This window comes from Urocitellus parryii, chromosome 6 (genome assembly GCF_045843805.1).
Source record: "Urocitellus parryii isolate mUroPar1 chromosome 6, mUroPar1.hap1, whole genome shotgun sequence".
Classification (NCBI taxonomy): domain Eukaryota; kingdom Metazoa; phylum Chordata; class Mammalia; order Rodentia; family Sciuridae; genus Urocitellus; species Urocitellus parryii.
In genome coordinates, this window is record NC_135536.1 from 139,318,741 (window position 1) to 139,344,055 (window position 25,315).

Consider the following 25,315-nt stretch of genomic DNA (forward strand, 5'->3'; position numbering starts at 1 on the left):
AGCAACTCTTTTCAACTCTTTAAGTCCACTTACGAGCACCTTGAAGCAACAAAGGATTTTTGAAGTGGGCTCCCTTTGCTTGGTGCACACATTCTTTAAAAAGCCACATCCAAAATGCGTTTCTTCAGATTCATTGTCCTTCCTCTGCTAAAGATGAGAGATGTGTTCCTCCCGAAGTAAATGCCAACCCCCTCTTGGTAACAGAGCCATCCAATGGAATGCAGCAAAGCCCGGCTATCGTTTTTAAAAGAAAAATGAGCCCAGCTTTTCTGACAAAATGGGTGAGGCGTAAACAGCGATGCAGAATGAGAATAAGAGGTCCCCCTAGGTTGCTTCCATCTTCTGCATAGTCCCTTCAAGGCAAGGAAAGTGACAGAGTAGCTGAATGTCACCCATCAGCCTCTGAAGCAGCTGTCTGTCACAGCTGCCCCCTGGTGAGCTACGTGTGGTGATCCCTAATTTACAGGACTCCTTGCTTGGGTCCAGTGAAACACCTGCTGGATTTTAGAAATGAGCAGGCTGCTGCAGGCAGGAGCAAGGAGGGGACACTGTTTCCCTGGTGGAATAAAGGCAATGGCCAGTCACCTCTTTGCACAAACTGAGCACTCAGCTGCTAAGCCAGCCCTTGGCATCGACAAATGCAGCCCTCCAGGACTCTCTTTGATCTAACACTAAGAGTCTCTATGTTGAGCATCTGTGTAGCAAGGTGCACCTGCTATGGATGCACAAGAGCCTTGGATTGCCTCATATTTGGACCACCGTCTCCTCCTCTGCAGCTCAGCCACCCTTCACTTCTCCCTGCGGTGTTTGCACAATCTCACAGTTCTTCCCTGAAAGTACTGTCCTGTAAACAGAAGCACTGCCTGCAGAAGACTGTTAATCCTACCTGTTAGTCCATTAGGCATTGAAAGGATGCATGTGATTTCTGAAAAGACATAATTTAATAACATAATATCATGTCTGATTCCATATTCCATGCCAGTATCTACCAATGCTGGGATTTGGAATTAACTGTAGAAGATCTTAAAATTCATCTAAGTTCTAGAATGCATAGGTAAGTGAAAGGGCCACCAAGTTTTGTCCTCAGAGGTTGCCTTGGTGGGGACCACCCTCCTCGATATATTCTAGAACTTAATTAATAACAGAGTTACTTCTGGGAGACTCCAAGCTGGCTGGAGGATGATGCCTGCTGCTCCTCTCTAGCCACAGAGACCATCCCAATAACCAAACTCACAGGAATAATTGGATGACACAAGAGTGGGCTTGGCAGAGGACACCCAGAGTGGTAATGCCCGCCTCTCCTGATCTCTCCTCACCCCAGTGTGACAGCCCTGTCTTGCAAGAGGATCACAGTAATCTCTCATCTTCCATCTCTGGGCTTATAAAGATCAAAGAACTCACCACCCTATATGGGAACAGACCAGAAGCCAGCAAGGACAGCCTGGGACAGAGAAACCATAGCAGCAACAACACATAAGGGCAGGGAGATGACAAGCAGTGAGGAGCTCACCTCTCCCAAGAGGAGCAAGGAAAGGATCAAAGGCAAAGCTGTACGGAGTCTTGAGGGGCTGTCATGGCTTCAGAGTTCCTGAGATCCTACTGGGGGTCGGGTACACAATGGTGGCTTAGTGGCTTATATCCTGGAGCTGGTACTTCACTAGGGGAGGGCTGCAATAGGTGAGGTCAAATCAAAAACAATATAAGCATTAGGTGGGCTGTACCTGAGCTGACAGGTGCACAATTGGGTGGAAAGGTCTGGAACACACTAGACCATAAATGATCAGAAGTTGTGATCTGTATACACACCAAATTCTGATTTTTCTGATTAACAATCCCCAGAGGCAGCAGGAGAGGAAGGCTGTGTCTCTAGAAGACTCTTCGCCAGAGCCAGAGGATAGCCATGTGAGCTGTTAAATCTTACACAGGCCAGCACATGGAGAAGGGGCCCTGGTGCTTGCATTCATTCTTTCCCCCGTGAGACTAATGGTTTTTCCACGTGGACATTTTCACCAAAAGCACAGTGCAGTGGCATGGTGGCAACCCCAAACTAAGTTTTCATCCAGTTTTCAGCCTTGAAAGCCCCTGTGGTCTCCAGGCAGTGTACTACATGTTTATGCATAAAAATAAGCTGAGCAATGTTGCACTAATCAGAGGAATTAATCCGGCTCTCAAAACCTACAGGTTGCAGTTGCTCATGTGTTTTGCTTGAACTTGCAAAAGTGTTTCTTCTTCTGCCATCAATCTGTGTCCCCTGAGTGCTCTGAGTCCCCACCTGGGTTCAAATCCAGCTCAGCCACTCTCACTGGGCCATGTCACTTTACTCTGCTAGGCTTTACCATGTGGGATCTAGTTTAATCTTTACCACAGCTGCAGGAGGATAGTATTATTACTTGTGTCCACTTACAGAGGAAATTGAACTGTGGTGATATGGGAGTTTGGGTCTGAGGTTCATTTTTTCAGGGCACTCCCCTCAAGAAGCAGGCTTCGAAGGTTGATTTCCAACAAAGCCAGCCATCAGTTGGGTTTGTAACCCTTAGCAGAAGGTGAAGGATGGAAAGAAGAGTCTTGTTCCAGAATAGCCCAGGAGTCCCCAGCTTGTAGTGACTGTCATGTAAGCATTTTCCAAAGCAGACAGCAGATGAATAAATGCTTGGGTTTATTAAACTCCAGTAACTCCCCCAGGTGGAAGCCTGCCAATCCAAGGCACATTTTGCATTTTCAGCTGTGCCACCAAATAGCTTTTCTTTTAAGTCCTGGCTCTGAAGGCCTCCTCCCTGATCTTGCTCTTTGAATGGCCCAGCTCTGTCCCAGGTAGCTCCCTCTGTGTCTAACACTGTTCTTTCTTCTCTAACCCATGAGTAAGCTGTGTATTGGCTGGGACTACACCTGGCATGGCCTTCTGAATCTAGGAGATACTCAGCTTTTTGCAGAATTCTTTGTGAAAGGCTGCACCTGGAGAGAGGAAGGAATTCAAGAGACTGTAATAGACAGTATTGCATCACTATAAATGTTAAATTTCACATCCAGATTTTTAATAGGTATTGGGCTCATTTTGAAATAGACATGTATAGAATTATCAGCTAGTCCCCATTACAGGTCACATCCACAGTCTTGCGTTTCACTATAAGTTGTCTCTGGAACCCTCGGAAGCCTTACAAACAGGACCTAAGACTGTTCTATAGCCATATATCTCTCCACCTTCAGTTCCTGAAAAGCATCTGGAATGCTCCTCCTTGCTACTGTTTCTTCCTGGAATGGTTTTTCCTCCTTGGGATCACTTCTGGGCTGGGCTCTGTCCTCATGTTCCTAGGAGGTCTCCTGCAGCCCCTCTATGTGCATGTCCCCAGGTGCCCAGGACAAGATGAGCTGCATTTCTCTATGGCTCATGTAGCCCTAGCAAAGCCTCTTCTACTGTGTTACCATGGTGGTCTGGCTGCTTGTCTGTATCTACCAAAAGACTGTGGGTCTCCAAGGATGAGGCTTTATTTTATCTGCTCATTTCTAGTGAGGGGCACAGTGCTTGGCATGTAGATGGCATCTACATAAAGTAACAAATGCACACTTTCTTGCCAGTGTGCACATATGTGCTCCCACACATGTTAACAGCAGTTGAGGCTGTTTCCCCTGCACTGCCATTGAATACCCCCAGCCTGAGGAGGCATTGGTGCCATTTTACAGATAAGGGAGTTGAGGCTTAGAGATGGAAAGGAAAGACTTTTGAACTCTGGTGAAGACCCTGATGCCCGTCTTCTTAATCATGACATTGTGCTGCTTCATCTGACAATAAATGACTCTCTTAAAGAACAAGTGACACCGCCAGGTGCAAACTGACTTTTCGGTAGTCTATTAAAACTTTGGCTGTCACCTAGAATAGCACAGATATACCCTAAAGCAATGGGTCTTGCAGACAAGTCTCCAGCCTAAAAGGCAGGGAAGGACACCCTCCTGTTAACACTGGCACATCTTGAACTTCTAGCTGGATGAATGTTACTGCTCCAGAGGTCCCAAACCTGCAGGGCACAACCTGCCTTTGATCACTGAGAGACCAGAGCAGTCAAGAGCCGAGTACTCTTTAACTCCAAGTCCTTCATACTGACCTATCTGTCCAAGTTGCCTCTCTCTGTCCCAGAAAAGATACCCAATTGGGAGACAGCAAGTGGTGGCTGAATGGGTTGGGTAGGACTAGGGTACCAGGCTCAGAGTCATGAAATTCATCATCCAGACCCCGTAATTTCTGCTACTGGGTCCCACAGCAGATGTGGTGGGGGTTGTAACTGACCTCTGTGTGACTTTCCTGGACATTGGAGCTTGGGCTGGGGAGTGGTTAAACCAAGAACCTAGGTTCCCCACAGCTGGGACTGGACCCAGGTCCCCAGATACCACTTGCAGTGTGCTCTCTGCGGTTTTCCACAGGATTCTCTAAACTGTTAATGAAATGACTAAGGAGGATAAAGGGAATCCGCCTAGGACCCAAGGCCCTTCCTGTGTGTGATAATGGTTTCTGCTTTACTTGCTTTTCTCCAAAAGAGCACATGTAGAACCCCAGCTCTGGAGGAGACTCGCGTTTAGAGAGCTGAAATGTGCCGGGGCCCAGGGCAGCCCATAACTCAGTTTGCTGATTTGGCCACGCAAATCACTGTACGGCCTGCTCCTGCCCCTGGTCTCTCCCACACTGTAGTCTCCCCCAAACCCCTCCACACTGTTTCCACACTGAGACCTTCTCAGAAAGCAACCATACATATCACTACCTGCTGCTTAAAAAGAAAGAGGCCAAGCCCTTCCGAGGCCATTCCAGCCTCTCTCACACCTCCTGCTTGCTCCTTCCATGCCCCTCTTCCCAGCCTCCTTTTAGTCTCCCGTATTCCCTGGGGCTCCATTCCTCCCAGGAACTTTGCACTTGCAAAGTCCTGGGAGGAATTCTGGAATTCTGATCCCCTCTTCAGACATCTGCTCCTCACCTCATTTGTGGAAGACATTTTCATGACCTCCTGTCAGAACTCCTTCCTAGGCTTGTCATCACTTTATCTGTAAATGTGTGCTTATTTACTTCCTCCATCAGCCCAGTCAGGGCAGGGACCACGTCTGCTTTTGCTCATATCCCGGTACACAGCAGGTGCTAAATCCCTGCTATCTGATAAGCAGAGGAGCAAATGAATGGCTGGACATGCATCACCAAGCCCAGTGCAGTTTTCTGCTTTCCTTACTGCTCCCCTGCTGCCATCCCACCACCACCTTGCACTTTGGCCTATGTGTGACCTTCCCAAGGACACGGGCATGGTCAGGGCCTCTTAGGTGCTGAGTGCCACCATCAGCCCACAAGTGACTCACCTGCGTCAGGGAGGGTCCATGGGACCAATTGTCGGAGCTGACTTCCCAGATAACACTGGGCTTCATGAGATCACTTGTCTATCTCTAGCAGGTGTTCCACTTGCTGGGCAAGGGACAGATTCACCCCCCATTGCAGGACTTTACTCACACCCCTGGTTTCTGTCTTTCTGCTAGGCCTCTTCCATCCCCTATCAGTTTAGCAGTCGATTTGGGCTACATTTTTCTTAGTTAGGGGCTTGTGCCTTTCAGCCAATTGTTATTGTGAGGAGCCTGGTGATCTGAGAGTCCTTGTTCTGCAGGCTAAATGGCTGAGTGTTTTTTATTGCACGATTTGTCTTCAGAACTGTGCTCTCGCCTTGTGTAGATTTCCTCTGAAAATCTTCTTTCTTGATTCCGTGGTGAAGGGAACCATCTGCCCTCCCAGACACTTGGAATCCTGGGCCAGGCAATAGAAGTTGTTATAGGTCCCCAGGGACCAGGCTGGTCAGTGGCTTGATTATGTTCTTATCGGTGTTGATGGAAAGCCTGCTGGGACCTGCACCGGGGGATATGTCTGTGGATAAGCTGCTGTCTTCAAGTTATTTCATCAAAGCCACCAAGACATACATGTGTGAGGGCACCTAGCCTGATGCAGGGCATTCTCTTTGATATTCCTGGAGCATTTGTTAAATGAATGAGTAGAGGAAATAACCAGAAGGTGGTGTTTCCCAAAAGGGTTTCCTTGAAACACAAGTCCTCTAAGTTGCTCAGGGAAAAACACATCCACAGCAAAAGGAAAGTGGTTATGTGCCATGTAAGTGGGAACCCACATGCACTGTGACCCTCTTAGAGAGCCATACTTTATATTAGCCCATTCAAAGCTCTGGGGAAACCAGCTGCAAGAATACTGGCTGGCTTTGTTTTACCCCAAACTTCCCATACCTGTGTGACTACAGACCTCTCTTATTCATGTTCAACTCCAGCCACTTGGCAGAGGCAGCTGGAATGCAGACTAGAAGGTGACATGAGGAAGGATGAACTGAGGACCTCAAAGGGAGGGCTTGCAGACCCCAAGTTTGGAGGCAGCATTGAAGCCTGATCTAGAAGGAGTAGCACCCCCAGGAGGAGAGACGAGAAGGGCTTCAGGCCAGGAGGCACAGGCAGGCAGAGGCATGTGACAGGAATATCCAAGGCGTGGACGGAAGGTACATGTCTGGTGTGGAGAAGGGGATTTAGAAAAGGTCATAGTCGAAGGCAGGCTGGGGGAGTTCCTGCAAACAGCCAAGTTGCTGGGATCTGAAGCTACTCAATTCCTAATAAAATTGTAAGTGAATGACTGAAAGCCTTGGTGTTGACCTTCCACAGAGTCTGGACTTTGTCTTGGGAGCCATTGTTTGCCAGCCAGGGGTTGGAGTCAGCACCACCTGTAGAATGTCTTGCAATGCCCCATGTGTTTTCATGCTCACTCCAGGAATGCTGGTCCTGCCAGAGGCCCAAGCAGCTGGATGTCTGAAACCCACCCAGAGAACTCTTTAGTGAAATCCTAGCTGAAAATGAATGCCAGAGGCAATGGGGGTCCTGTGAGAGGTCCCCACTGGGGACCAACAGGTCAGAGCTGTTCCCCCAGCAGTTGTATATAAGTTGGAATGGTGGAGGAAGGGAAGGAACCCTTCCACAAATAAGCGGGGACACTCTATGGGCTCTGGGGCCCTCTTGGAGATGGATGGTGACATTGGCACGTTGAGCGCTCTGAGAAGGTCTGCTGTACCCAGAGCTTTAGGAAGTAACATCAGGGACCCTGGGCTTCAAGGGGGGCATTTGCCACAATTCAGGCGCTTCGCCTCACTGTCTCTTTTCTGGATGTTACTGTTTCTCTTTCCAGGAGTGAACTCCCACATCATTAGAGTTTCCATTTTCACAAGGGCTAGGTGCAGTCAGCGCTGTGCCTCTGAGGTGGGGCACCGTTTTCCCCTGGAGAAGGTTCCCTTAGTCATTCTCTGTCTGCCACCTCTGCCATGGGAAGATACAATATTTGGGTCTGAATAAGATGCGGCTGCTTCCCAGGCTCTTTTCTTTATCTCTGCATCCTGTGGTGAACCTGTGCATCCTACTTCCCTCTCCAGAGGAAGGGAAGGGGCTGGGTGACACCAATTTGGAGTTGCAGCTTGCAGGAAGCCAATCATCCACAGAGGTAGATGCTCTGTTCCTGATTTAAGCCGGCTCATGGGTTTGGCTGTGTTGACTCTTTTTCTCTTGGGCCTCCCAGGTGGGATTATAGAGTTGGTGATCATAACAGAATCAGTGGAATTGATGGGCTCTGGGTTGTCCTGGCCAATCCACACCCAGCGGACACTTGGCTTTCATTCTAAATGCTTGTTTCCAGTGCTGTGGTTCCTTCCTCATTTGTTCACACAAACCACAACAGTTTCTGTACAAAGGAAGCCTCCCCCTCTGTCTGCTGCCTACTAAGGACTAGTGAATACCTAGTAGTTATTTCTTGCAAGCCTGCAGTGAGAGGGTTCCCAGAGGCTTCCTTGACAGCCTACGCAGAGATTAGGGGACAGACTGGGTCACAATGATGGGGCTCCAGTGGGTCCAAGGCTGGGGCCAGTGTGTGGTAGTCACTTGCTTCCCAAGAACAGTTCCAGACACTGCAGGCCTCTTCTTCTACCTGGACTTTCCCCCTCCCTTACCCAAGGGAATGATTTAGGCACCTCAGGAATCACCATGGGAATGAGGAAGAGATGCACACTTTAGATTTCTGGCCCCACAGGCAAAAAAATCATTTACCATGACTTTATGAGCTAATTGCTCCCACTTCTGCCATGGACCATGAACCTGTGGAATTTCCCTAATGGTTTGATCATGCATTTGTCTCTGTTAATTTGTTGTTGTTGTTGTTGTTGTTGTTTTTAAGAGACTGGACTAGTCCTGTTCAGGACTCTGTAATTCATTCATTTATTGGATTATTTAATCCATCTTGCATTTATTCAGCATCTGCTCTTATGAGACATGGCACCCACGTCCAGTGATGAAGCCTCTCCGTCCTTGTTCTCACGAGGACCTAGGCAAGGTGTTGGTGTAGTGATGGTAGCTCACACTGGGCGTATAGGGCACCAACTCAGAAGCTGATAAACATTCATGCTAGATGATTTTGCTTCATTTTTCATAGGATTTACTCTACCTTAGGCTCACTTTTTTTATCTCGGCCATAGTATTTTTCCACATCTTCATTATTTCTTCCTTCCTCTTTTCTTTTTGTTGTTCTCATTGTTTATGATTTAGAGGTTTTCATTTACCTCACCCAAGCTTCCTCCCCCTCTGTTTTCTTGGGTCCCATGCATTGTAAAGCGCTTTGTGGCAGCTCAGCTTGCAGAGAAACAATTTTTTGTTGATTCAAATCCCCATGAAGGTTAAGGGCATGGGCTCGAGTCCAGGCTGACATGAATTGGAATTCATCCTGCTTCAGTGCTCAGCATGGTATTCTTGGTCAAGGTGGAGTTCACAGCCTCTTAAGGAAGCATGGATTCCTCTGTCTGAAATGAAATGATAAGACTCCCTGCAGTTGTGATGATAGAAAAGCCGTAGCACGGTGCCCACCCAACACTAGCCCAGCAAGCAGCAGCTGTCATTGTTACAATTCCAGAGAAGTTGCATACACTGGCTTCAGCTCCCCTTAACAATGATGCATTGGCAGCGATGGTACTAAAGGGAAAAGTCAGGGCTGAGTTCAGGAGAGATCAAAAACGAATAGACCTAGCGGAATCTGCACTTAGTCTCCCAGGGACCACTGTCTGAGCTATCTCTAACTCCAGGGAAGGGCAGTGGATGAGGACATTTCCCTCTTCATCTGGCCTGTTGCTTGGTCCTCTGGAGGAAGGGCATCTCTTTGGGAAGCCCTGGGCTCCCCTCATTCACACAGATGCATTCCCCCCCAGCAAGCCTGGTTTCTTCATGGCTCCAAGGCACACCACACAAACAGCGAGGAGCCCAAGGGATCACTCTCTAATTTGGCCACAGATTACTTTTATTGATGGTAATTAGGATTCTCATTGAGCTCTTAGCTGTGTGCCTGAGATCTGCTCAGGTCTCATTTAATCTTTCCAGCCATCCATGGGATGGAATGATGTGCTCCAATCACAGACCTACTAAGTCTTGAAGGCAGAATTCAAATTCCCATTACCTGGCTCCTTAGCCTGGATTCTCAAACCTTGTTTTCTGCCGGCTTCGTCGGTACACTATACAGCTGTTCCTTCAGGTCTCCGTTGCTTGCTTGCTTTTATTTCTCCTTCCCTCTTGTGTTTTTCCTAGTTCTCTTACTTGGACTAAGCCTCAGATCAGATAGGAAACATTTTCCTGAACCCAAGTGGGAATTTTTTTTACATTATTATTATTTCCAAGAATTAAGCTGCATCTTTGATTGCCAGGAGTAGCCTGCACATTTAATCTTCAAATCAAGGGCATCCTGGAACAACACCCTCACTGTGAGCATGTACTGAGCGGTGGTACCAGGGTATGAGTCTGAGTTTTGCTGTGCTTCTTCTCTCACTGTGGGACTGTGCTCTGCTTCAGTTTTCGCATCTGTAAGTGGGGCGTTTCAAGGGTCCTCAAATCACAGGTTTGTTGGGAGAAGTAGGTTGTGTGTTGATGAGCCGATAGGCAAACAGTTAGGATGCTATTTGGCATCCCAACCTTACTTTCATGATGTCTTTGAATCTGCCATTCTCCCTCCTAACAGACCCACATTACATGAAGTGACAACCCTGCAGGAATGTCTTCTGAAAGCTTTCAGTAGAAATCCTGTTTTCCCTAGAGACAACTCCCCTACTGCTATTCCCAATTTTGTGCCATCCTGCTGGTGATAGCAAGGGGCTCTAGAGGAGAGCTGAAAAGCTTTCCCTGGTTGGTGGGACTGTGTAATTCACCCCCAGCTGCCACCTTCCCAGGATGACTCAGTAGGTGGGAGGAAAATGGCTGGGGGAGGCTGCAGGTGTAAAGTGTCCTGGTGTGGCCTTGGCTCACCAGCTGGCTTGTTGGACCAGCTCATTAGCCACCGCTTCCTTGGAAAGGCTTATGTGACAGGCTTAACAATCTAGTTGAATGAAAAAATCTTGAAACTCTGGGTTACCCTAGGATCAAGCTCAATGAGAGCCCTTCCTCAAACTGGGGTTTTGAAAGGGAGGCTGAACTTTTGATGAGGAATCATCTTGTGAGAGTGCAACCGGTCATCACAATAGAGCCAGAGACAGAGGAGGAACCTGAGAGGAAAATAGTGGGACCCAAAAAGAAGCTGCCATTTCCAGAAGCCCATGAGCTTTGTTTAAAAAAAATAAAAAGTTCTTCATGCAAATAAGACCCACCGATGCTTCTCCGGGCCTTCAGTCCAAGGCTTCTGGAACTTAATGATTTTCACATCTAATTCAAAGAGAAATTAGTCATTCGATATTAAGACAAAAGCAGGCAGACTCCTGTCTTGACAAGGAGTTCCTCCCACGGACGAGGAATTATCTCTGGAATAATTAAAATGCTTGCTGAAGTATAAAAAAACGTTCCATTAACTGGAGTTGCCTTTGTTGAGCAAGGGCCCTTCCCATCCCCAAACAAATCATGACAACTCTGATCAAGGACAAGGTGATACTGGGGCCTAAAGAGAGATGAAAACTCAGATCATCAGTCATTTCTGAGCCAGAGAGTAACAGTCTCCAATTAGAGGATCCCGGTAGTGTCAGCCAGCCCTGCAGGGGTTTAATTTGTAATGGAGCATGGCTATGGCGCTTTACTCTTCTGGAGTTCCCGACTCTGAAGGAAATGAAGCCTACAATAAAAGCATGGTGAAGGATCATCTTCCTGGAATGTCCCCAACTTGCGCATTCGTCATTGGCAATGTTTTCAGAGTCTAGATGTCTTGATTCCAAAAGGACGCAGGGCTTAAGTAACACTGTTATTATCTGCCAAAGCATATCAACAACCAGAGCCATCAGACTCCTTCATTCCAAGGGAGTGCCCCCCTCACCTGATGTGATCTGTGCTGCTCTCTCTATAGTGTGTGACGTGCCATGACATGACCACCCAGGTCCTGTCACGATGCGCCACACACATAGCAAGTTGGCCTTCACCCAAGGGCAGAGTCTTGGCATCCAAGGGTGGCTTCCACATGAAGACCTCATTGTCCTCTGCCTGGGCCCAGTGTATTCATTGTCTATATTTGTCAAATCACATTTTTAAACACCACGCAGTCGAGTTTTCTCTAAATATTGGTACACTACTTAAAAATAATATGGACTTAACAAAGGAAAGTTTCCTAACATTTAAACATAGATTTTAAAGGTAAACACTTCTAGGCATTCCTTTGAAATGGTATTTCTAAAAAGTCAGATTATCATTCATGTTTAAAACCCTATAAAGAACAGTCAAAGCAGAGACATAAAGACCACACTTCAAATGAAGCAGGATCTAGGAGAATGCATACTAAGGGTTTAAAGATGTTTACTCCCCATCTACGTTCTTATTCATGCCCTTTTAAAAGTTTTTATTTTCATATGTGCATTTATTTGAGATGGCCTTCCTAAGTCTTCAGTAATTTTGTAAGAAACAAAGAAACCACTACAGATGAGCTGAGGCCACCAGCTGTAGTGGCTTGTCATTTGGAACATAGAATCAACTGCTCAGCCCCAGGCAATTCTGAGCTTCCAATCATCTGGCTCCACCCACTTTCATAACTAAATTCCTTTTCTTGTGTCAAAGGATCCTTAAATCCCCACCTTTTATAGAGATTTTCATTTTGGAACCTTGTTATCTTTCGTAGGGATGATACATTTCCAGTTTTGTGTATCTGCCAGTTCCTGACCCATTGTTCTGTCATTTTGATTTATTAAGCTTGTCTGTTAACATTATTAAAAACTTATGTGTCTCCTATTATTATTTTATTCTAATTAGTTGGGCCATTTAGAGGTTTCATCTCCTAGGAGATGTGATTGAGCCTGTGTAATTAGCTCTCTTCTTTAGGACAGCGGCCTAATCCATCACCTTGGAATGCAGCGTTGGGCTCTCTGCCCACCTGTTTATTTCCCAGGCCACAGGCACTGGTTGAATTTGCTGAGACTTAGTACAGTACCTGCCTCAGCTGAGACTGTGTCTGATCTTCCCCATGTACACCACGTGTCACATATCCCCTACTGTTGTTGTTCTATTCTAGCAGAACAGAGTCCCCTGACTTCAGTCACTGGCACAGCACCTTTATAACATTTGTCTTACCTATGTACCACTTATACCATTACTTCTTATTATTTACCTAAGGCTGTTTGTTATCATTGTTGACATGAGATTTGTCTTTAAATAGCTTTAAATCCATTTACTTGTTTTAACCTGGAATCACCTTGAGCCATAACATTTGACACATCAACCATCAATCATTTAACTGTTTTGTACTTAGAGTCGGCCTTCTGTGTGTATGGGTTCTGCATCCACAGATCCAACCTACTGCAGGGTGAAAACATTCACTAAAAATTTGCATCTGTACTGAACATATATGGACTTATTTTCTGATCATTATTCCCTACACAATATAGTACAACAACTGTTTACATAGCATTTATGTTGAAATAATAGCACGAGTGATCAAGATGACTTAAAGTATAGGGGAGAATGTGCCTGAGTTATATGCAAATACTATGCCATTTTATATAAGGGACTTAAGCATGCACAGATTTTGATATCTGAGGGGAATTCTGTCCTTAGCCCCTGCAGATACAGAGGGACAGCATCCCATATTAAGATAAAGGCGTAAATGTTGAAGTGACAGTGTTGTCCTACTAACTCAGAGCCCTCTTGTATGCTGCCAGGATATATCATTACTCTGTATATGAGGAAAACTAGCTGCAGACCATGAGCAAGGACTCTAATTGCTGGAAACATCCAAGAGATGTGCTTGTTTTCAAAGAACTTAAAAAAAAAAAAAAACTCTCATTCTTAAAAGCACCAATGTAAAAGAGAACCTTTGTGGCTTAACAACCACATACTTTAAGGTAAATAGGGTACAATAAATAAGATTAAAAGACATGTCCTCAGGGCTACTGGCTGGTAAAGAGATGAACAACTTTCACCCACCTCCCGCTCTCCTAGGAGCCCTGAGCACTGGGAAATAGGCAGAGGGGTCTTCCAAGTTAGACTGGATGATAGGAAATGATGCCAGAGGAAGAGGGTGCGTATGCAGCAACAGTTTGGGGTCAGAGTATTGTAGTAGACGAGCCCCAAGTTCATGGACTTGAGTGGGGAGAACCTGGTGCAGGTGAGAACAACAGCAAGAGCCAGAGGGCTGGGATGGAGGGAGGGAAGGGCATGCATAGGGACATGATCAGATCACTGTGGGGCAGACACTAGCCAGGACACAGTATGGATTTCATCCACCGCAGGGTTTTGAGCTGGAAAATTATCTGAGCTGATCTCGCCAGCTACCACATAGGTAGTGATTATATCAAGAGTGATACCCAGGACTCTATAGTCAGGTTGCTCTTTTGGACCCCCAAGTGAGAAGTGATAGAAGCTTTTAACTAGGGGAGGTGTCGAAGAAGTGTTGGATTTGGCTTCTGTTTTGTAGAGGACTAGGATTTCATTTCTTTTTTGCACCTGTTAAGATTAAATACATTGACACTTGTATAAAGAATAGTAATACTTTATAGTATTACTATATTCAATTAGGCATGTTGATATAAATGTGTTAACATATACATAATTTAAAATATGTGCATTATAGTTTCCCTTTGGACAAACAAACTCCTGTTTTGCTGATGGAGGTAGAAGAAATATCTTGTGTTTGCTTAAAAACTATTTTAGTGTTTCTTCCTTATTTCTTACAGTGAACTATAAAAAGAGGCATAGTGTAGTCTGCTACTTTGGTAGAAATATTTAATTGGCAGAATATCAGGGTATGATTTGAAGTGAGAGTCCTCTCAATTATGGATGGCCTATAAGATACAGGTTTTGACCTGAGCAGCCAGGTACCACCTGATGCTATTATAGAGATGGTCAAGAAGGAGCCTGTGGAGCAGGAAGCCCTAAGATGGGAGCTCTGTATTGTGACCTTGACCTTCTGCTTTCTCTCACTCCCTGCAGTGATCCCTAAGGTCACCAAGCACCTGCTCTCTAACCCTGTGTTCACCTGCATCATCCTGGCTGCCTGCATGGAGATCGCGGTGGTGGCTGGTTTTGCTGCCTTCCTGGGGAAGTACCTGGAGCAGCAGTTTAACCTCACCACTTCTTCTGCCAACCAGCTGCTTGGTGAGTGTGCCCCCAGCCCCATCTCCTCCAGTCCTGTACATAATGCTCCAAGAATTTACTGAGACTCCATGAAGAGCCCAGCACTGGGCTAGGCCTATAGCAGCCCAGTTTGCATGTGGTGTCAGCACACAAGGAACTTCCAGGTTCGTTTTCAGTGTAATATTTACCTTCCAGATGCAATTACTAAGATACCTAATAATGAAGGACAAAAATATAAATGTACATAGGAATCATTGCAAGAGGCCAAGAAGCAGATAGATTGGTATGAACTAGGAAAATATGAGGAAGATCTGATGAAGGAAGAAAGATGAATCTTGAAAGGTTAGAAGGTTTTCATCAGAGTCATAGAGAACAAGAATATTCTTGGCAGCATGAAACCCACAGTTAACAAAAAGAGAGCTTAGAAGGCATGCCTGTACCCATGCCAGACCCATGGCAGACATAACTAACGGATCATAGCACTTCTTCCCAAGATCAGACATAGCTTTATCATCCTTTCAGGGCAAACTCCAGGCATTGACTCCCAGTTGTTTGGAGTTGGCTTACTGAGAAAACCAACTTGCCTTTGTAAGCTGCAGTATTACTTATGCAGGGTGTGAAATATGATCCCACAGCATGTCTTAGCTTGATTTTCATTTTGTGGCAATTTATTCTTTCCTACTTCAAATGACCAGGAAGCTGCAGTAGTTGAATTGATTAGCTTAGATGTCAATTAGTATTGGATGGAAAAGAGACACAGAAGATGAGGGTGAGGGAAGAGTCAACCATGCGTTTGTGATGTGGACAGTCCTTGGCATCATTTGTGAAGACTGGAAACAGCAGGGAAGAATCAGATCTGTGGGGAGAATTACATATTTGGTCTTAGAGACACTAGGTATGAGACATCGAGGTATGTCTAAGTGGAGGTTCTATATTTGGTTGGGGGCTCAAGAAAGGGATCTGGTTTAGTAACAGAGAATTATAGCAATACAGTAGTATGTATTACATAGTAAAATTTAGTGTGGGTGGCAGTTGAGGACATGAGAGTTGGATTTATATAGGGGAAACATGGAGAACTGCAAAAGAAATGGTGAAACCCCAACCTAAAGAATCTGTAGAGAAGTTTAAGGGACAGCATCCAAAAGAAATCCAGAGGGATTTCTTGTGGATCATGGGAGTTGAGGGAGAAATGATTTCAGTAAAGAAGCAAGATGGAGCCCAGATAAATGTCTCTGTGGGTGGGCTTTAACAATAAGGACATCTCATAGCCTGTGGCAGAGCTGTGTCCTTGATGTGGCAAAGGTGGAGCCCATCCTGTGGGGTGGAGAGCAGCCCAGGAGAGGGGATTCAGGGTATTGGAGTAGAGAGCAGAGCGGGTGTGGCTAGAACAGGAGAAACTGCAGCAGGGCTCTTGCAGAAGAGAAAAGGAAACTGGGTAGAGATCCCTTGACAAGAGCCCTTGTATTCCCCTGCAAGGGCAGAAGAAGGACATGTGACTGAGGTTACTGAGAATGTATCAGTACAGCCAAGCATTGGAGGGGACTGTAGCCCCATGGCTTTTATTGTCTCTATTAAGTAGGAGTCAACATCTGTTAAGAGGAAAGGAAAGGTAAAGTCCTCTCATCTTCTCCCTTAAAATCTCCTGTCACTTCCTGAAATTGCCATAAACATGCAAAGGTGCTAACCATCGTGAGTTATAAGGGAAATGCATATTAGAACCATAAGGAGATGATTTGACACACCCAGCAGACTGATGGTGCCAAGTGTTGGTGAGGATGCAGAGCAACTGGAATTCTCTTGTCCTGCAGGTGTGAGTGCAAGGTGGCACTGCCACTTTGGAAATCTTTCTGGCGATACCTATTAAAGCTAAACATATGCCTGCACAGTGATCCATCCGTTTTGTTCCTGGGCTTCAGTCCAGCAGGAATGAGTGTTTAGGTCCACTCATTTATATATGCATACAGAACAATGTTCGAGCAGCTTTATGCATAATAACTCTGAACTGGAAACAGCCCAAATGTCTGTCAACAGCAGAATGGGTAAATAAATTATAGACTGTTCATCCAGTGGACTGTTACACAGCGCGCGAAAGAAAGACGTTTGATATAGGCATCCATGGAGATGAAACTCGGAGTTGAAAGACGTCAGAATCAAAAGGAGAACATATTAATAGGAATTAAAAAGAGGAATAGTTAGTTAAGTTGAGAGAAGCCAAAATAATGGTGACCCTTGCAGGAAACTAACTAGGAAAGGCTGCTAGAAATATCCTCAGTTTGATCTGAGGGGTGGTTATAGAAGGTCTCAGGTACAGAAGTTCATCAGGCTGCTGATAAGCTTTGTGCAATCCACAGGGCATAACATGTCTCGATTAAAAAAATAAAATAGACCGCAGTGATGTGGCTGGATCACCCTCATCTGCCAGGAATCTGCTAAAGGAACACAACCTTATTTTTCTTCATTTTTACTGATAACTCTACCACGCACTGTTTCCCAAGTTTTGCTTCCACTTTAATTTTAGCAAAATGCAGTCAGCCTTTTAATACCTGCCTGACAGAGAGAAGGTAAAATATACCTCTTTATAATTGAAGTTATACCTCCTTTATTATCTCCAAGATCTCTCAGGTTTAGCCCTCCAGCACCCGAAGAGTTTATCTCCTATCTACTGATTTCTTTGCTGCTATTCCTTGTGTTTTGATTACATTGCACAGTTGCTTCGACTTTGGGAATGTATCCTCTTTTAGAACAGATGCCTAAGTTTTCTATCGACAAACGAATCGATAGACTTCAGGGCAGAAGGTCAAAAAAACAATTTCACCTCTTTGCGCCTGTTTGTCTCCCAGTGATTCTGCCGGTTAGAGCATTTTTTTGCGGGGGCACTTCTCCTGCACCCAGCAATCAGGCAGCCAGCACACAGGCCCTCTCCCTGTACCCTGCCCCTGGCATCACTCCAGCCCTGGCATTGCCAGGAGGGCCAGCTGCAGGAGGAGCTGGCAGGAGGCACTTAGGGAGGCTCATTTAGGGAAATGTTCTATAGGCGGCTCCTGCAAACCTGGAAGATGGGGCCCATGCATTTATCCCAGCATATTCAAGGCAGGGCTCTGGGCCACCCACAAAGTTATCCTCAAGGAGGGGCAGAGTTCAGAGAAGAGAAGCATGTATGATTGAGGGACTGATGGCATTGATTTATGAGTGAAGATAAAAAGGGCTTAATCTGCATAAGTTAACGTAATGAGGATGGAGTTTTGGTGGGGAAGTTCTGCTAGCTGCCTGGAGTGTTAAAGGCATGCGCACGCATCAGGGAGGGAGAGGGGAGGCTGATGATGGCTTGGAGAAAAGGTGCTGGAAGCAGGTTGCCATGGTTACCATCATCACCAGGTGACACCCCCATGGTCTCTGCTAGAGAAATGAAACAAAACCTAGGCCACTCTCTGGGTGTGGGCACATTGTCACTGATGCTTCTCACACAGATCCAAGCTTCTTACTAACTCACACATTCTGACAATGATACTTGAGTGTCCATCCTTGTGGGGCACTGTGTTAAGGCACTGGGGATCCAGGTGGTACTGTGCAGAACGAAAAATGTTCTAGACCTCCAAAAAGATCTAATTCTTTTTTTAAAGTATTTATTCTTTAGGTGTAGTTGGACCTTTATTTTATTTACTTAGTTTTATGTGATGCTGAGGATTGAACCCAGGGCCTCGCATGTGCCAGGCGAGTGCTCTCCCGCTGAGCTACAACCCCAGCCCCAAAGAGCTAATTCTAATAGATAAGAAGAAATAAGAAAACCAAAAATATATGAAACAACTTTAGACAGCAGGGAGAAGGATAAAAACTGTAAATAGAATTGGGTGGAAATAAAGTATCCCATGGTCAGGAGCAGGGTCCAGTCTACAGAAGGTGATCTAAGCAAGCTGTTCTGAAGAGGACAGGTCCAGCTGAGGAAAGACACAGACAAGAGTGTCCAAGGAGGGGGAAATGCAAGTACAAAGACTGGGAGACCTGAGCTCTTCAGCTCTTTCCAGGGAGAGAATGGAGGGAGAGTGGGCGTGATTGGGACTGGGATAGAGGCACACCAGACCACCTCAGGAAGATCATTTCTATATTAAGGGAGGGACACCAAGCACTGAGATGCCAAAAGCAGCAGATGACGGAGAGATATATGTTTGTTTTAAGTATGGCTTGTGCTATTTTCTTGCCGAGCTAAGCCTCTCTGATTATATTTTCTTACCCTAATATTAAAATTAATTTGCATTCCCTTAGCACATACCAGCTGGTTGATGTAGTCGATTGACCTAGAGGTCTGTTGATTGGCAAGGAGGAGGCAGCTTGAACTGGAAAATTGGCCGTGCATAATCTACGCGGTGGATAAATGACACATAGTAATTTAAAGCTGAACTGTAGATGAAATGAATCAGAACAGAGCAGAACCAAACAGGAGATTGGAACTCTGGATCCTTTGGTCCTCCTAAAATTCCATGGATCCCTGAGAATCAGAAAAAAAAAAAAAAAAACAAAAAACAGGCTTAGGTCCTGTGCCTTTGCAGATAACTTTGTGTATAAGAGAGAGGAAAGGAAAAAAAAATATTCACCAATTACTCACCAAGAGCTACAAGACATATTGATTTGATTGATGCCACTTTCTAAAGAGTTGCAGAGCTGGTTAAAAGACTGTCTCTGCAGACTGATGAGTTCTGTGACCTTTGGGTCATGAAGCCTCTGCACCCTCATGCAGCCCTCCCTCATCACCTGATTCCAAGAGGAAGAGAAGATCTCCTAATCATCCTAAATCCACTTTGCACATCAACACACAGAGAGAGCATCACTGCTCCTTAGTATTTATTGTGTTGAAATGCACATCTGTGTTCCCAAATCTGTCTGACTTGTCTCTTGGTCGTCCCCATAGTAGCTAGCGTGTGATTCCCATGATGGTGCCCACTTAGCATGACACATACTTTCAGATTCATGATAACTGAGTTTTCCATGTCCGTCTCCCTCTATTTTCCATGAGCTATCTGGGTAGAAATGTGCCCCTTCATAAAGATTTGGGATACTACCAAGGCAGCGACAAAACAGTCTGGTCACAGGTGATTTTGCAGGGCTCAGCCTTGGACCTGCTGTTCATCCTCTGTATGGACTGGCCCGTCCTTCCCAGTTCATCATGGTCCCCGCCACTCTGTGTTCCTTGCAGGGATGACTGCAATTCCGTGCGCCTGTCTGGGAATCTTCCTGGGTGGTCTCCTGGTGAAGAAGCTCAGCCTGTCCGCCCTGGGAGCTATTCGGATGGCCATGCTTGTCAACCTGGTGTCCACGGCTTGCTACGTCTCCTTCCTCTTCCTGGGCTGTGACACGGGCCCTGTGGCTGGGGTTACTGTTCCCTATGGAAACAAGTGAGTATAAGAAATGTTGGTTCCACCCTGCCTGCTGTAGACCCAGGGCTCTCTTTCCACCATAATTCAATGGAGTCAGCTTGGTCCCTAGTGACCATGAGCAGAGAAATAAGGACACCTCTGCATCTTACTTCCCAGATAAAGGATCACTATGTCCCTCTGGGTTAAGAGGGCAGACTGTTCCACCAATAGCCAGGAGAGCCCCAGGGAGAAAAGCAGTCATTCACTCTACAGAGTACTCAATTATTTCTGGCATTTGACTTTTAAGAATGTGAAGATAGAAAATATAAAATACATTTTGTTTCAAAATTGAACTGAAAATGAAAGAATTGATTTCAATAATTCCTTAAACTATCAGGAGCTATCATTAGGCTGTAATTATAGTAATTACAGGGTCTGGCCCCTGGTAGGTATTTATAAATATCAGAGAGAGGCAGGAAAGAGAGAGAGAATGAGAATGGGCAGGAAGTTATCTAGTTCTTATGGGGCCACTTTCCTTATAGTCTAGTTATTATCCCTGGCTTTGGACCAGAATCCCATCAGGATCACCCTTTGAGGGAATGATGAACAGTTCTTACTTAAATATTTGGTATCAACATCTGTCCCCTTCCTACATGGGACTCTGAGGCTGCCTTGGGGCCCCAGCCTAGAGCACTGATGCTACAGCATGGCTGGCCGACAGGTCTTGGTGCCTTTCTCTCCACAGCCAGACTCCTCTCCCAGGCAAGCCACCAGGCCCTTTCCTGTAGTTAAACTAGAAGATGCAGTAGATACGGCTTATCTTGAATCCCAAAAGGGTGAGGAAGAGAAATGGGAGGACAGAGCAGAGGTAGCTAGCCATAGATAATTGCAGAGTCTAGGCACCATGCTTCCCCTCCGCCCCTTTGCCATCATCACCAGGTGGCCTCTTCCAACCCCTCCGCAGCCCCCAGCTCCTTCCTGTACAAAAATGCACTTTCTGGTTTGCACTTGCTATGAGTAACAGCCCTTTCTGTGGATAGCTCAATGTGCAAGTAGATTTCGGTGATTACAAGCTCCAGGTCTTATTCTAATGACATTATCCTTGTGTTTAAAAAAAACAAGTGAAAACTTGTGGTCACACTGCCTCAGTCCTAATCCCTCCTTTCCCATTTATGTACATTTCATCAAATGACTTAACCTGGCTGTGCCTCAGTTTCCCTCTCTCTAAAGCCTGTGGGGGTTACACTGAGAATAAGTGAAATCATACATGGGACACCTTCAGCAGAGCATGACACAAAAACTCAAATAGCACCACCATCATCTTCAATGTTCTGATGTGCTCTGAGCCACGGGACAGAACTGAAAGTAATGGAGCTGAAGAAAAGACACTTCCTCTCTTAAGGGGCTGAAAAGACGCAACCCGCTCTCCCTTTTTTATCTTTCTTCAGAGTACTTGCTCTGGATAACTGTGCCATTAATGAAACAAAGGAAAATTAAAATATCTTAGTGTTATTTACCCTGGGATATTCTGTCCAGCAGACAGACAATAATTTTTGAAGCCAGTCTAGTTGTAGCAGTATTGGTGGAGACTTCCTTTCTGCTGGGGAGGAACAAAACAGAGATGAGGACCAACCCAAAGGGCTAAAAGAAGTTAAATGTCTAGCTGTGCAGACATCATTATTGTTCTGGGAAGGGGGTGAGCTAAGGCTGCTGTAATCAGGAGAGGTATTGTGGACGGTGTAGCCCTGAGCTGAGCCCCAGCTGCCACCAGCCCATGGACACATGTGATGGGAATGATTTTCTCCTCCTGGCTTCCTGAGAGGACCTGGAGCTGGACTCTGCTGCCACCAGCCAGATGCCCATCCTGCACCCTGTGTAGCTCTCAACAGTGGTTCTGGGCTGGTCCTTTCAGGACAAGAAGGGCTAGATCGGAAGAGGAAGAGGATGCAGATGCCAGAAACTTCCATAAGCAAGAGTGACTCACACAGCAGTGGGCAGACCCTGTCAGTGGGGGCATCCCATCACAAATCGACTTGTTGTGAATGGGTGCCATTTGTCCTCTCTCTTGCAGCTCAGCTCGTGGCTCTGCCCTGGACCCCTATTCACCCTGCAATAAGAACTGCGAATGCCAAACCGACTCCTTCACTCCAGTGTGTGGGGCAGACGGTGTCACCTACCTGTCGGCCTGCTTTGCAGGCTGCAACAGCACGGTAAGGGAGAGCTCCTGATGGAGGGGAGAGGGCAGGGGCTTAGAGAGCCAGAGGAGCTTCCTATCTGAGATCAGGGAGGGGAGCAGCCACTCCAGGTGTTCCGCATATGCTGTTCTCCTTTACTGTGGCTTTTTCTGAGCCTCTGCCCTGCTGCAGTGAAGGATCCTCCATCAGAAGGATGAGAGGAGAAACCAGCTCTCAGACCTTCTTGCTAACTCAAGTGGGTTTCCAAGAAGCTTCACGGAGCACCTGAGAGTAAAACTTCAAAGCAAGCCATGCATTTCAAAGCCAGAAGAAAAGACTGTGGCTTGCAGCCCTGGCAAAGGGAGTCAGTGAAATAGGCTGTCTGCAGATGTAGTGAGCTCTCCATCACCAGAAGTATGTAAAGAAAGACCCCGAAAAACATTTGTCAGGGAAAACCTCTTCCAGACCTGACTTTAGTTCAACCTCTTCTCCACTTAAGTTTCTTTTGCCTTTTTCTTCCCAATTAGATGTTTCCTACCTTTTCTATCTTCCCACCAGTTTTTCTTTTTTTCTTTTTCCTACTCAGTGTGAATCTCACAGTTGGCTGTCAGCCTGAAGACTTCCACATTCACTGCACTAAAACACGATCTGCTATGTGACTGGCCACACAGTCGTGTTGATCCCATCTTCCAGATGTCTCTGGCACCTGCCCTTCTGTACCCACACGCTGTCCGGGTGCAGGCCCTTCACATGTCTTGCTTGGACCATGTGGACTCCCAGGATAGCCTCCTCTGCTCTGTCTTATACACTGTGGCTGGAAGGATTTTTCTCAGCCTGCAGATGAGTTTTCAAAGTGCTCTCTTCCGTCAGGGCTGGGCACAGAGCCTGGTTCTTAGGTGTCTCCCCCAAGGGATTCTGCACTTCCCTTCTATTTGTGATACTCAGCTTTCTCCATACAACATTTTTTGTACTTCTCCTCTAGTTGGACAACTCCTACTTGCCCCTCAATACCCTATTCAAATCCCCCTCTTTAGAAACAGCCCCTTTTCTCTTTGGAGTTCTCATCTTGTGGCACCTGTTCTTTCCTGGAGGCTCTTCTGCAGTGATATACTAGAAGTGCCATTGTCTCTGATCTTTAGGTTCCTTGAGAAGGGCCATCATCACCCAGGTGTGCATTGGAAATGCCTATACCATGCACAGGTGGTGAGGAAAACACGAAGGCCAAGTGGCCGCTTTTGCAGAACTCGGAGCTGAAATCACTCCTTCCCTCCCCTTCCCACATCCTGTGTCTTCCAAGAGCAGCAATCTCTCCGAAAGAAGAAAAATGGATCATTTATTTTCATTTTCAAAGATTCCGTTTCTTCCTTGCTTTTAACATTTAGATTCCTGGCCAGCTATTAACATTTTCTATAGAGAAAATAAATCACCATGGGGTGGGGGCTGTGGGGGTCAGGGGAGGAACTGATTTTTAAATTAGATGACAAAGCATTTTCTTTATATGACTGGAAATAAGTATTAAAAAAGGATCAGGGCCTTGAGAATGGTTAAAGTAAAAACACAAGCTATTATTTTTCATAGCAACAATTTCATTAACATTTTAATATCCAAAGAGTTCTATTATAAATCAGCATCAGTTATTGTCCTTTTTAAAGAATTAAATCGACTCAGTGTAGCCTGAGACCAAACAAGTCTTTATTTCAGGGACCGCACTCACCAAAAATCGTCTTAAAAGTTGTGTTTGCCCTGATCTTGCATGGACGAGAGGATTATTGAGTAAAAGCCTCACCAGGACCATGGCTGCTTCCAGCTGCTGAAACAGCAGAGCTGTGGAATGCAATTAGGAGATGGCAGGCTCCTCTGCTCACCTCTGGACATGTCATTTATTCCCCAGACACTTGCCTTCCATTCACGTTTTTGGAGGCCTCCCACTGTCTGCTGTGCAAGGCAGGGAGCTGGTTTCTAGACAATTGCAAGGTGAGGAAAACACCAGGTCCCCGGGCTGGGGTGGCAGTCAGGGCACCCTTCCCCCCTCATGGAGACACATCTCTACATGCCTTGGCTTCCAACGGGTGGATGAGGGATTTGGGGGACACAGAGCCATGCTTCTCCTGGAAAGGGGCCCTTGCCATAGTCTTGCCTTAAAAATAATCACAGTCATAAAACTTTCCATAGTGGCTGGCTTCATCGGCAGACTGTTCCAGGCCAGGTAACAGGGCCTTTCATGTGTCACTCATGGCCCATGGCAGCTTGGCCCAGAGTCAAAGGAATCTCAGGATGACATCCAAAAATGAGCGAAAAGCAATTTGAATCTTTTAAATCTCAGCTGCAGTATTTTGAAAAAATGCCAAAAGTGGTAGATTATATTCCTGGTACATTAGCTCCCATCTTCTCCCCCTCCCTCCCCTCCTTTTTCTTTCTTGGTTTCTGAGCTCTTAAGGAGACTCCTCTGCAAGAGAAAGGCTTCCTGGTCTCCCATACCCCTTGGCCCTTTCCACATTGGTTCTCTCACTGTCCTCTAGGAGGTCTCCACTTTTCCAGGGGTGGACCCAGCCACACTCCCCTAGATTTCATCAGTCCTTGTCCCCATCCCTCCATCCTGTCTGTGTGATTTCATTCATCCCCACCTTGGGAAGTCTGACTCCTTTTTTAGTTTCTTCCTATATATGAGGCCAGGCACCCACCAAGTTCACACACTAGAAAATGGTAGAACACAGTTCTCTCCATGCCACACCTGGTATCTTTCTCTGCATTCTGGGACTCCCCCCTTTTAGGATCCTCTTCTTTTTTCTCCCTTAAAACAACCTCTTCATACATCCTGTCCACAATCAGGGCAGTCAGCCTCCACCTGGCCCTGGCTACTCTTTCAGGCTTAACCTCCCTTCTGCCTTTTAAAGAAGCACTTGCTAAGTGGAACTGCTTCAAGCCCCCCCCACACACCACGCTCTCCCTTTCCCCCAGGATCTTTGCATGTGCTATTCCTTACACCCACAGGAATCCTCCCTGTCTGGGCCCTGTTTTATTCACTGGGGCTTGCCCTCTGCCAGGACACCTCCTACCTCATCATCTTTTCCAAGTCTGTGTTGGTGCTCTTGCTGCTGACTGTCCCTATACCTGTTCTCACCTTGCAAGGCTCCTACCCCACCTGTCCTACAGGCTGATTTGCTGCAATGCATCCCTCACTAAGCTCCAAGAATGGGGACTCTGTTGTGAACCCTTGCATTCCTAGTACCA

The 25,315-nt window shown here is 46.2% G+C and overlaps 1 protein-coding gene across 2 annotated transcripts in view; it reads left to right on the forward strand.

Moving 5' to 3' along the window:
- Slco3a1 (solute carrier organic anion transporter family member 3A1) overlaps positions 1 to 25,315 on the forward strand; it is a 297,126-nt gene that overhangs the window by 235,480 nt on the left and 36,331 nt on the right. For both annotated transcript variants that reach the window (XM_026394053.2, XM_026394052.2), the window contains exons 5-7: positions 14,419 to 14,583; positions 19,751 to 19,949; positions 21,982 to 22,120. In XM_026394053.2, the coding sequence (XP_026249838.1) occupies positions 14,419 to 14,583; positions 19,751 to 19,949; positions 21,982 to 22,120 (503 nt within the window). The remainder of the gene's footprint in view (positions 1 to 14,418; positions 14,584 to 19,750; positions 19,950 to 21,981; positions 22,121 to 25,315) is intronic.